The following is a 12,323-nucleotide window of genomic DNA, read 5'->3' as shown; positions in this document are numbered from 1 at the left end:
GGTGAAGGTCAAAGATCATTTATACATGTATTTACCAAAAATACCGCTCAACGGTCGGTTGATGGATTAGCAGTAATTCCTACCTCCATGCTAAGAAAAGTTCGCTTGCTTGTTCTTCAGCCAAATTTTTGGTTTTGAAAAGTAACCAGAAATGGCCAGGCACACGATGACGTTTATTGCCACAGTACTGGGACTGTTCTTTATCTATAGTGGCTTTTCAAAACTGAATCCGATGGTAAACGCTGACCTGCATTTGAACATGGTGAGTCGCGGCCTGTCATCATGGTCATGCTTGTAATTGTGGCATGTGCACTGCACCCTATAATTTACAATTTAGTAACACAACCGACATTGCAGTCACACAGAAGTTAATGATGCTTACATTTATATCATGATCATCGTGATTGTGGATGTTGTCTGATACGATCTGTACGTTTTAATTGTTTTAATTCTGTGCATTTTCATGATCAGATTGATCGCATCCTACTTCCTAACATACTTAGGCCTATGATGATGTACATGCAGGCGCTAGGCCTATTTCACTTGAAGTTGTACTTAGTTCTTCTAGTCGTGCTAGTAAAAACATGGACATGTACAGTCCAACACAGATAAGAAGAGCACTGTTAATACAAGATCACATTTCTAACAAGGACAAGTTTTAGGTCCCAAGTCTTTGTTTTTCTTTGTTTTCTATTACCATGATTACTGATCATACAAGGTAACTTTTAAAGCTTTATAGTAACATAATTTGAAAAGTCCCAAGGACCTTTTAAAAGCTTGTTATAACAGGGTTCCAGTATTAAGCCTGTTTACTGATCACCAAACCTGCCGAACTATTGTTTGTAATTGTATATTGCAGTACTGTAGTCTGTGGTAACATACATGCACTATACAGACTTACATGCATTTTCTTTAATTGTAAATTGAAAGGAGCAGTTGTGCCCTGGGCTCTACTTATTTTGGACAAATGGGAAAGGATTATATTTACATGTATTCCCAACTTTAAATAAAGGGAAAAGAATTTATCAAGATGCCAGAGGCTTCATTGATCAATTTTATACTTTTGATTTTCTCTCTCAGAAGAAGCATTTTGTTAATTATGCCCGCGTGGCGCCACTCCGTACATACTTTGACAAGCGGTTGAAGGCCTCAGACTATCGACAGTTTGTTGGCGGGATGGAAATTGCTGGAGGGGCGGGCATGGTGGTGTTGTCAGGGCGATTCTCCGTGCCAGCATCCCAACTTATTGTCCTCCTGTCGGCTGCCTTCATGATCCACACCCACATCATCCTCGGAGATCCCATGGCTAGGGCAGCGACAATGATCGCTACATCCCTGATGGTCGTTGTCCAGATGCTTTTCACCCTCTTCTCAGGCAAGAGCAAGATGGTGCAGGATGAAAGAAAGAGAAGTTCAGAGGCCAAGAAAGACAAAGAAACCAAGAAACAGACTGCTAAGAAAACGAAGACCAAGGCTAACTGATTCAGCGAGGCTGTCCACGATGATCGAATTACAGGTATATGCACCTATCATTCACAAAAACTGGGGCTGGTGTTTTCAGACAAATGCTGCTGAACCAAACCAGATTACAATGTTCAGGGCACTGTGGCTAGTGCAAGGAAAGTGTAAGCATCAATTATCTGCTACTCCCAGGTTTTGTGGAAATGGGGCCCTGTTCTTGAAGATCTTAATGCTGCAGAAAATCCCGTTAGTCTGTGAAGCAACTATAGCATCAGTCCCAACTGTAGTTGGCATTCCCAGTAAAAGTGCTGCAGTTGGGTTGGCCCAGTTACAGTCATCAAATTTCTACAGCAAATTTCTCAATCTCCAGGTTTTTGGAGCTCTCAGCTGACAGAGTTCATTGAAAATATGTCAACCAGGAATTTCATCTGTGACATAGGCAAAAGCCAGGTTCTGCTGGCATGAGTGGCCAACATGAGGATGGTATCGAGGATCTTATTGCGCAAACTGGCACACTACGTACAGTACATGTATGCCATAGTTTCGCCAACCCAACTGCAGCACCATAGTAGTGATCATCATCCGGACTATAGTTGGGATCATCATCCGGACTATGGTTAGGATCATCATCCGGACTATAGTTGGGATCATCATCACAGCTATAGTTGGGATCATCATCACAACTATAGTTGGGATCATCATCACAACTTTAGTTGGGATCATCATCACAACTATAGTTGGGATCATCATCCCGACTATAGTTGGGATCATCATCGCGACTATAGTTGGGATCATCATCACAATTATAGTTGGGATCATCATCACAACTATAGTTTGGATCATCATCCCAACTACAGTTAGGATCATCATCTCATGGGACAGAAACCATAGGTTATAACCAAGGCTTTGTTGGTTTATTTACAATAAAAGAAATTTCCAGTTTTTAAACAGTTCACCCCAATTACTACAGAAGTACTTGCCCTTGTTACAGCTGCACACTGTGTATACATGTTGACACAAAACTCATGTCCTCTTGGTTAGGAACATACTTGCAATATATACATGCGGTATGCATGCACAATCTCAAATTAGTTCAGATTCTTAATGATAAATTTATATTCCCTTACATCTTGGCTGGTTAATGATAGCTGCACCTCAACACTACCACACTCAGGATCTCGCGATGGCCTTGTTAAAGCTACATCTACATGTAGATCAAAGTTTGAAGTGTTGGCGATCACAATTGCCTCACTGTCTTTGAGGTTCCCATATCATCAGGTATCCTTCACTTTTCTGTAATTGATATGCCATGATCTCTGGGATGCTGCCATGGACATCTTTCCATTGTGAGCGGCAAGTACGTACTCTGTGTATTTGCAAACAACCTGTACGTAGACAGGTTAGTAACAAACTCAGAGGAAATCTATAATAATTGAATATAAACAAGGATATGGATCGTTTCGTTGAAAAGTTTATATGTATAGACTTGTGGAATGTATTTGTACATGATAGTGATGTTTGTACACATTTGAAATTTTCACTTGTTATATTGTAACTGAATATGATATTTTGGGACTGCTATGTCCTCTGCTCATATCGTTGTGGAGAAAAAAATTATTCTTGATGTAAAGAGTTATGAGCCAGCCATAAGTTAATTAATCATCATAAGGACGTTTGACCAGACCATGCAACAAATTACACTTATGCACAAAACACAGAACACTTGCAAAAGGCATATGGAAATAAAAGATTACCGAAAACTGTCACCCGAAGGCCTGCAATTCCAATATCTAAATGGTATCTATGGCTATACACACCTGACGTTATAAAATTTTGTAAATATTACAATAGCATGATGTAACTGTCTTTTTGACCAGAAAGGGTGTAAATTTCAATCCATTTCAAATACCTTTTGGTGCCTTTTAAAAGTCAAAATTAACAAACTCATTTTTATCTCTACTATCTGTACATGTGTTGTTTTTTGTAATGGTAAGGATAACATACATGTACACATCGATATTAATCGCAATGTTGTTGAATGACTTTTAATGGGGCTCCGTTTAAGATGATAATTGAAATAAGCCTATGAAGTTGTAATTTCATGTTTGTGCCAAAGTACTGTGTATCCAAGAGTCTGTCATAAGTGACTGAAAAATTTTAACCTTTCGGATGAACATTTTGCTAAAGAATAGGAATTTGAGAGAATGCACAGAAAACAGATAAAGAATAGAAGTTAAAGAACCGAATTTTGCTATTTCCAAAGTAAACATTTTATATTCACATTTTTGAAGAAATGCAACTAATAAATAGCCTTGGTCTTCAAGTTTACTGGGTACATCGAAAGCCAATGATGAATTGCGGCTTGTGTTAATTTTGTGTGTACACTTCAACTCGGGGGGACGGACCTGGGGGGGGGTGTTCACTCGCTCCACATCTCCAACGAAAACTCCGGTGTGGTTTAGGCAAGACTTTGTTTGCTGGTGTTGGGTTGGGCTGGGCTTGGTTGGATTCATTTAGGCTGGCCAAGTCGGGGTTATGTACATACGTGTATAAACGTGGTCAGGGTTGGGTTGCGTTCAGTCACTTTCCTTCAGTTCGAGCTTTGGTTCGGTCTCGTCGCCTCAACAGCAAAAAGGTTAAATGTGAAATAAACTTACTCCATTTGCTATGCATCGTCATGCAAACTTCAAAATCCTATGTTTCTGCGTAGTTTTGCTCCGTCCTTGTTTGTAAATGCATGTATCATGTACACCTTCGACGAGGTTAGAATTTTCCTTTGGTTTTGTGATTGACATTGAATCACGGAGGTATTCAAGTTTTAAGTTATACACTCAGAAGAAAATGAATTAGTGGTTAGAATGTACATTCCAGTAACCGTCGCCACCAGTCTCTCGATCCCTCCTTACCGTACGAGGGGTAATTACGCGCAGAGCCTGGATCAAGATCACCTCTTTGTGAGCATTTGTAAACTTATTCTTGCTCCTAAATGAGGATGAAGGTACTTTTTATTAATCTTTTGAGGTGATTTTTGCTCGGAAATAAAATAACGTGCTGCTTTTCCAACAACTTCTAACGTGCAAAGTGGGATAGACTTGATAATTTTCTTGAGAGCATTTTACCGAATCGTGTGTTATAGGTATTATTATTTGTGCAAAATACCTTGGTCTTGATTTCCTCAGATCGTGGACTGACTTAGATCAAGTCTAACGTCGTCAGAAATTTCACCCGGTGACGTGCAGGTCAGGCTTCGTTTTGTTCGCCGCGGTAACACGATGTACTGCACATTGGGCTGTTGTAATGGTCAGGGTACGTAGCTGGTTCTGATATGTTCAGTGACCTTCGCGGAACGACGCAGTCCTGACCGTGTCATTTTCATTTAGGCCTAGGTATACCAACTTCAGAATCCGAGGTGAGATCAGCTTTTGATTGTGGGTAAATAACATCCATTACCTTCACGTTCTCGTGAGTATATCTCTCGTGCATTTATCACCAGATAACATGATTTAGTCTGACAATAATCGTGATGTTTTTCCCCAAAAATTTCAGTCTGAGCCAAAAAGGCAAAAAAATTTCTCCTGATTTTTGGAATTTTGGGGTTGTTGCTTATTTTTGTGGCAATTCTGAATGTTACAGCTCCATCTCAATTTCGACCTACATGCAGCGGCGTAGCGAGTGGGGGGTGTTGCACCCCCCCCCCAATAATTCTTTTCAGTCGGCAAATAAAGGGTCAGTCGGCAAACGAAACTGAAATTGACGTCATGAATTATTGACGTACATCGGCAACTTTACCCTGGCACCCCCCCCCAAAAATGCCTTCGCTACGCCGCAACTTCCGTGTACATGCATAAGCTCCTGTGTTTACATTGGGCTGTTGGTAGGGTTTATGTTTTTCTGACCCTCCACAAGCGCAGTGAGGGTGGTGGTGATGATGTCCGAGGGCAGATTGGGGGCGGGGGCCGGGGGGGAGCAACAGGGCCATGCCCCCCCCATTTTTTGTAACCTTAATGTGGGAAAGGCCATAGGTTTTATTGGTGTATACATATATGATCGATCCCCTTCCAACGTGTGAAAAGCCCCAAAATGTAGCTTCACCCCCAAAGAATTAAAGTTACATTAAAAAATATATACATATTTTTTGCTCTCCCTAAAAAAACCCAAAATTTCTGTTTGCTTTTTCTTCTTTTGCGCTAACTGCTTTTTAAAATTGTGAGTCAAGAAGGGTTAAGGGGGGGGGGTCGGGATATTCTGCAGTGTAGATCAGTTGAACCGAGAAGAATTTTTGTGAAGTGTGAAAAACTTCAGAGAAAATGCTAGACATTCAAATGTTTGCCCCAGTACGTTTTCAGTGGACCGCTTACATTTATTTTCCACCGTGGTTACGTATTTGTATAGTACGTGCATGTTTGTATCAGTGAAACGGTCCAATATTATGATACATTATACGCTTGGGGGAAAGCGCCTGGCTTAGGCCATGTGCCTTTACAGTGCGATGAGTGGTAAAGACATTTTGAACATGTTGGGCACGCTTGGGCGCAAACAACGTTTGCGTAGATGTCGAACATTTTAATTGAAGCGGTGGATATCCTAACTAGTTAACAGGCCCACGCAGCAGGCTGATCCGCAGCCGATCATGGCGAGTGCTGGCCCTAGGGAATTTCAACCGAACAAGACAAGTAAGGACGTTCCCGGACTAAAGGTGCTTTCGGTAGTCCACATCGTGCTTGGAGTTCTGAGTGTCATCTTCGGGATCGTTGCCGTAGCACTTCGCTGCAATTTTTCATATATTGGATTCGGAATTTGGAGTGGGGTTTTGGTGAGTGACATTTCTGCCCCGGACGATTTTGCTACCCATGGAGACATTTTAATCAGTGGCATATAATAGACCCAAACCTAACTTGCTTAACTTGTCAGCCAGTGCAGGGTAGTCAAATTTCCCCTGAAATACGCACACCTCTTTGTAAACAATGTGGGCAACATGCACGTGTGTATGATTACTGTTTAATTTAATCATTCTTTTAGATGCAAAAAAAGGGAAAGAAACCGAATTAACGTCATGGAAATGGAAAGAATTTGAAAACCGGATCTGTGTGGATATTGAGAATTTGAGTGAACAATTGCCACAGATTGCGGGCAAAGACTTAGACTTGAAATCAAGTCGGTAATTCCCCGTGTGAAGTCCGCTTTCCTCGCCTTCCACGGCCTATGAGATTTTGACAAAAGATTCCCCGTGATAGCACCCACTGAAAACTGTAGAAAGAAAGGTGCTCTCTAAAGGAAACTCTTTGCCACTTTCACCCCAAAACACTCAGCAGTAAAGTTGAAATTTTATTATGATTTGGTTCATTTTTAAATTAGTTTTTCATCCTGACTGGCGTTCTTGGATTGTGTACACTGGCTCGAAACAACAGAAGACGCATGGTGAGCTACCTCTTAAAAAATCTAAAATACATGTAATTACAAAGAAAATTCATGCTGTTTAACGCCTGTGAATATTAAGCAAGCATTTAGTGAAAAAGGTGATGTGAGGGACTGTGGAAATATGATTTCGGCCTATTTGTCTTTTTTTGCTAGGGACAGAAATTAATGCCGGTGAACACAAATGCAATTTTGTGACGGCAAATATTCGCGAATTCGCAAAAGTTGAACTGATCTCAACTCGGCCGACCTTTGCTGCAAACCGTTCGTGGTGTCAAATTCTCCTGCAGTACGAACCGGCCTTTGGGTGCATCTGAAAGTGAATCGATTTCGACGTAACGAAAATAATAATTGCAGCAACGTTTCGCTTCTCGAGTTGAAATGTGTGCAACTTTTGCGAATTATATATGATCTAGGCCGGATGTCGATAGGCGCTGCTTACCGCAAGCGAAAAATCAGCGCTTACCGTTGTAGAAATTCTGTGCTTATGGCGAACGTATTTTAGCGGTTAGCGAGGAATTGTGGCTCAGGTGCACATGCGTACATCCTATAAGTAGGAATTCTGTGCTTTTAAAGGTTACCGCAGATTTTTCCGGTAGAGCGGCTAGCGCAGAATGGAGATCGTAAGCGCGGAATTCTGCGTAAGCAGTGCCATGACGTTGGGCCCTGGTGGCACAAATTTGCGTTCATGTTCGCTTTCGCACCAAGTACGAGCCGGTCTTAAGAGTTGGTCCTTCTCTCCTAAGGTACCACATCGACAATTCAAGATGTACATTCAGGATATCTTTCGAGTACTAAAGGGCTTGTCCACCCTATGTGTCTCGAAGTTCGTCAACAGTATCGGCTCTTACTAGAAGCCTTCTACAAAACAGTCACAGCTTATGATGACACGAAATCTAAACGCGCAATAAACGTTGGAGCGTACAATAAACTTCAAAATTACATGAAATAGATCAGATCGTTGATGCAACGAGGCAAAGAGTCGAACGATTGATGGTGAATGAACTATAGAGTACCAAAGTGTGACGTCATTTTGAACCAGAAAATATAGGGCAAACATTGATCTCCGTTATATGAGTGCAAATGAAAAACGGGAGTAGTTTGTTCCCCTTTATAGCCCCTTTCATTATGCATAATGTGCGCGCAACATACTCACTTCTGCACTTTGGTGGTCCTTGGAGCCAGACCTCATGACGCGTTGCAAATATTTTAGGATCTCAAAGATCTGGCCTTTTAAATTTCGTAGTTATGTGCAGCAAAAATCATATCAGGCTGATTTGTACAAAACCACGTTGATGACGTAGGGGTTATTACCAACGACAAAATTTGAGTTACCATGGATTTTCTCAAAATGGTTCGACTAGGATACGTTTGAGTGAGACGGCATTGCACGTGCGCATTGGTAAGAAGCGATTGACAAGCAGTTAAACTGTACAGTTGTTGCTCGAATTTGCCCTTGACATTACTTCCATCGATTATTATTGCTTCTACTATTGGTGACTGATTTTCTTCAGGTTATTACCTTCCTGGTGATGTCCATTGTGTGTGGAGCTGTAGCTTTCCAGCTGATAATTGCATCTGCCGTTGCTGCTGCGAGAGAGTTCCCTCACTTTTGCCATCCCGACAGCATACATCTGGATTTCGAGTGTGTCATTCACCCGGTAAAATGGGCACATTTCATTTTCTTCCATCATTGGCAAAGGAATATTCTCAGACGAATATCTCAACACTTCTTCCCCGCTTCATATACCTCTGTCCTTCATGGCGGAACACTGTTTAGCTTTTACATTTTATACCATCTTAATTTAAAAGAACGATGCATTGTCTGTGCGTCCTAACAATCGATGCTGTGAATTTATTTACAGGAACCCCGTAAAGCCATAGATTCTTTGTTGGTGGTAGTCGGGTTCTCTGAATTGGCCATCAGCATTCTGAGTGCATCTCTGTCCTGCTACGGCGCATTCAGATGCTGCCATTCCTCCTACACTCCGGTTATGGTACCCAGCCGACTCTTGATTTCTTGTATAGTAAAATTTTATAAGTTCTGGATAGATCTTGATTCACGGGTCATAATGATTCAGTCGCCGTGGGCTCCAATAGAGAAGTCAACCCAATAACGAACCAAACGTTGTTTGAATTTCATTGCTGAGGAGCTGAAATGCCCAATTGTTCTAGGAACTAGTCAACAGAAATGACAATAATGACTTCGAACTTTGAATAATGACTTCGACGGCGGTTACCAATAGTGATGGACGAGAAATGCGTGTTGTCGCTCATGTCAGACATCTATAGAAAGCAGCCCTTTTGAAAATGTTTCACGCTTGCATGTAAACAAACTTTTCAGTATCAATAAATGGACCTTAACAGGTTTGCGATATTTAATACTACTGTGCAGGTGCAGTACGTTGCCCAACCAGATAATGTACAGTTTGTACCAATGACGATCATACAACCACAGCAACAGCAAGGAGCGCAGGCGCCTTCTGCAGTGTAAGGTAACTATAATCTCACGAATGTTATGTATCAATTATGTTGTGTGAATTAGAATCTAAGATTTATTGCTAGCACAAATCCTCAATGTTGTCCATTTCAAAGTGGGATTGGGGAGAGGGGACATGTGGCCTATACAGGTTGTGAATTTAAAGAACTCGGCGTACTAGATGTTAATCAATCTAACTCGTAAAAGAATTATTCTACCTCCATTTTCTGTTAATTTGATCTTTGTTGAACTTTTTTCAGAGTGCCTGGAGACAGACGGTTTACCACATAAAAAGAGAGAATGCAAATTTCAATCATGGGGAAGAAATAGGTTAGACAAGTTTGTGGTTAAGCCAGTTTAGTTCGCCTTTCGGACCCCGGCCAGGGCACGACTGCGTTGCTGATTATCAGTCCAGAGTATTACTCGATTTGGACAGGCTATACGTCACAAACCTCGTGTAATCTGACCAATCACAAGGCCTGTTCTAGCAGCCCGCAAAGGATCGTGGGTGTTTCCATGATGCAAGGTGCTTTTCTTAACGTAGGAGCATACAATGTATATGGAACAACAAACACCGACCAAAAAGTTCCGTTTGCAAAATTTCATTGGCTATGCAAGCATAAAGACCATCGTTAAAGATATCGATAAGAAATTTTTCGTTGCCAACTTAATTTTACGTTGAAGTTAGACGAAAATTACTGTATTTTTTCGATGACTACTAAAACAGTCAGTAGGGTCACGGGGAAGGATCACTCTATATGCCCATAATGTGGTAATACTCCTGACTGATTATGGCCTTTCCGTAAATGACGTAAAGACGAGAGAAGAAAAAAACCTTTTTAAAGTGGCGCAAGATGGTGACCAGAGAATCTGGAAGGAATGGGGGGAACGTGCGAATGGCGATGTGAGTTCACAAAATGGCAAGGACGAGGCCGTTCAAGTGGGAATTAATGTATTACGGGTGTGCATTTAGCGACTAGTCATAATGGTCCGGTCTAAGCATAGGTCGGGCTGGTTCCCACTCCCATCACGTTTGGAATTGGAAAGACTATAGGCAGTGGTTTCGACTGGTCTTACGTCTCCCCTTAGCGGAGGGCAGGGTGACAAGCCCCCCCCCCCCAACATGTTGCTATTTGTTAAAGGAATTGAAGGTGTTTACACCTTCGTTTTAGAAAAATCCTATGCCCCCGTTACACCCAAACCTTAAAGTGTAGCCGCAATATATTTTTCTACAAGACACGACTTTTCGGCAACTTTGTACTCTTCTTCAATGTATGAAAACTCATTTATACTCCTATTTGGTTACATCCTCGGGAAAAGTGCACTTTTTAAAACACTTTTTAAACACTTACTCAAGTATTCCTGGACAAATGAGGACGCTGCCGCTGTGATGTCATCTAGCCAAAACATTGTTCATTGCATAGGCTTTTCGTATTTGTGAACCCAGAATTTGCTGAATGAAAACATTTGTTAGAAAGTGATTGATGCTCATTTGTTATGCACGTCAACAACAACGAATCAGCAAAGAAGAGAAATAAGTCCGGTAAAATCTACCATGATGCAGGACTTTAAGTACAAACCAACGTAACATATGAAGGTTTTCTTCCTAGGATGAGATCACAGTTTGCTCATGAATATGGAAGTATCATTAGCATAAAAACCAAAAAGGCAGTACGTTTATAATAGTGACAAAGAAGTGAGAATCGGGTTAACTGAGACACAAAGTTGCATTTTGAAGGTTTGTATTGGGACAAATTGATTGCCGCTTCCCTTTAAAATCGCCACAGCTCCCCGTGTACGCACCTTGTCCAAAAATACAGGGAGTGTCTGGCCAAAGGAAAGTCATTTTCCCAACTTGTTAATGACAAAGATTCCTTTTACGCTCATTATCCATAAAGCCCATGAGCTGGCATTGTCGATTGGTCCCGTGATGAGATTTCTCTAATATGGAGAGTCTTCTCAGGATGAAGGAAGCGATCAACTTGTTACTCTTCAGAAAATTATCCATCACTCATCCAAGGAAACTGTTACTTGTCATAGAAACTGCCTTGTTTGAATGTGCGGCTCGAATAAGCAGTTGTGGCTACTTTTTAAATATCCGATTGATTCTTTCAGTATATATAGTTACTAATAACAGGTTGGCATAATTTTTCCTCCGGCTATGCATGTATGTATCGCGGTGAGTAGAGCTAAGATGCGCTCAAAGTGTATTTTATTCAAATATTTAATTCATAATTATCACTGAAAGCAGGATTACGTTTAGGGGAAGTGAGAATTAAACACAGACATGAAACCTACTATAGGCATCCGCCTCTATGAAGGTAGACTCCGAGGAAGGATTGTGGAAAATAAACAATAACGCCACTTTGTTGGCTTTGCTGCATGAGGTGTTCACAGTACGGAAATTACCCATGCATTGTATATATCTATGCGTCAATTGATCAATTTGCCCCTATCATGATGATCCAACATACGACTTTGACGCAATTATTGTCAATAAAAGAGAAAAACAAACGCATATTCAAATTTCAAAATTATCGTCTCAATGTAATTATAAGTCTTTAAACTTTATTTGAATTTTGAACTGCTCCATCTATATATGTAGGCCTGTGCATGCTTTTTGTTTTATTTCTCTTCTTAATTTTTGTTCGCTACAATAAGATCACTGTGTAGCCTAGTTCCCTTTAATTTCCAAATTACATTTTGATTATATGTCGCTCGCTGAATAATGCAAATAAAAATGTACTCTGAAGAAGCAAAATTATAGGTCTGTGTACAAGGTGGGTCTTCACTGTGTTGCAAAAGTAAACGATTTACGTTCGAGTCCAGAAGTCGACGTGTTTCTGAATTAGATGATTCCTTCTCTAATCCCAAAACCAAAGGAAAAACAAGGTTTTGCCTGTAATTGCTCTGCTTTGCGCAAGATTTCCACCAACCCACAAGCTGTCATTGATTATGTCGATCCCAG

General features: G+C 40.9%; 2 protein-coding genes across 6 annotated transcripts; both read left to right on the top strand.

The window, feature by feature from the left end:
• On the top strand, positions 1-3,809 carry LOC110984622 (putative acetylcholine receptor chaperone). Of its 2 annotated transcripts, XM_022244985.2 has the most exons (3): positions 1-262; positions 1,081-1,516; positions 2,610-3,809. In XM_022244985.2, exons 1-2 carry the CDS (start codon positions 152-154, stop codon positions 1,480-1,482), a joined length of 513 nt encoding a protein of 170 aa, XP_022100677.1. In that variant the 5' UTR covers positions 1-151; the 3' UTR covers positions 1,483-1,516; positions 2,610-3,809. The 2 variants fall into 2 exon arrangements, with proteins under 2 accessions (XP_022100677.1, XP_087002486.1); XM_087146360.1 differs by having other exon boundaries at positions 1,081-3,809.
• An 860-nt stretch (positions 3,810-4,669) lies between these two features.
• On the top strand, positions 4,670-12,119 carry LOC110984623 (uncharacterized). Of its 4 annotated transcripts, none has more exons than XM_087146357.1 (7): positions 4,670-4,870; positions 6,061-6,274; positions 6,817-6,879; positions 8,391-8,537; positions 8,742-8,873; positions 9,272-9,371; positions 9,616-12,119. In XM_087146357.1, the coding sequence occupies exons 2-6, from the start codon at positions 6,092-6,094 to the stop codon at positions 9,368-9,370; spliced, it is 624 nt and encodes a 207-aa protein (XP_087002483.1). In that variant the 5' UTR covers positions 4,670-4,870; positions 6,061-6,091; the 3' UTR covers position 9,371; positions 9,616-12,119. The 4 variants fall into 4 exon arrangements, with proteins under 4 accessions (XP_087002483.1, XP_087002482.1, XP_087002481.1 ...); XM_087146356.1 differs by having other exon boundaries at positions 4,670-4,923; XM_087146355.1 differs by having other exon boundaries at positions 4,672-4,923; positions 6,054-6,274.
• Positions 12,120-12,323: the final 204 nt, after the last annotated feature.

Source organism: Acanthaster planci, linkage group LG15 (assembly GCF_054643075.1).
Source record: "Acanthaster planci isolate LZ-2023a linkage group LG15, COTS_SCS, whole genome shotgun sequence".
In the NCBI taxonomy this organism is placed as follows: Eukaryota; Metazoa; Echinodermata; class Asteroidea; order Valvatida; family Acanthasteridae; genus Acanthaster; species Acanthaster planci.
The sequence above is the reverse complement of the archived record's forward strand: the minus strand, read 5'-3'. Positions and strand labels throughout refer to the sequence as shown.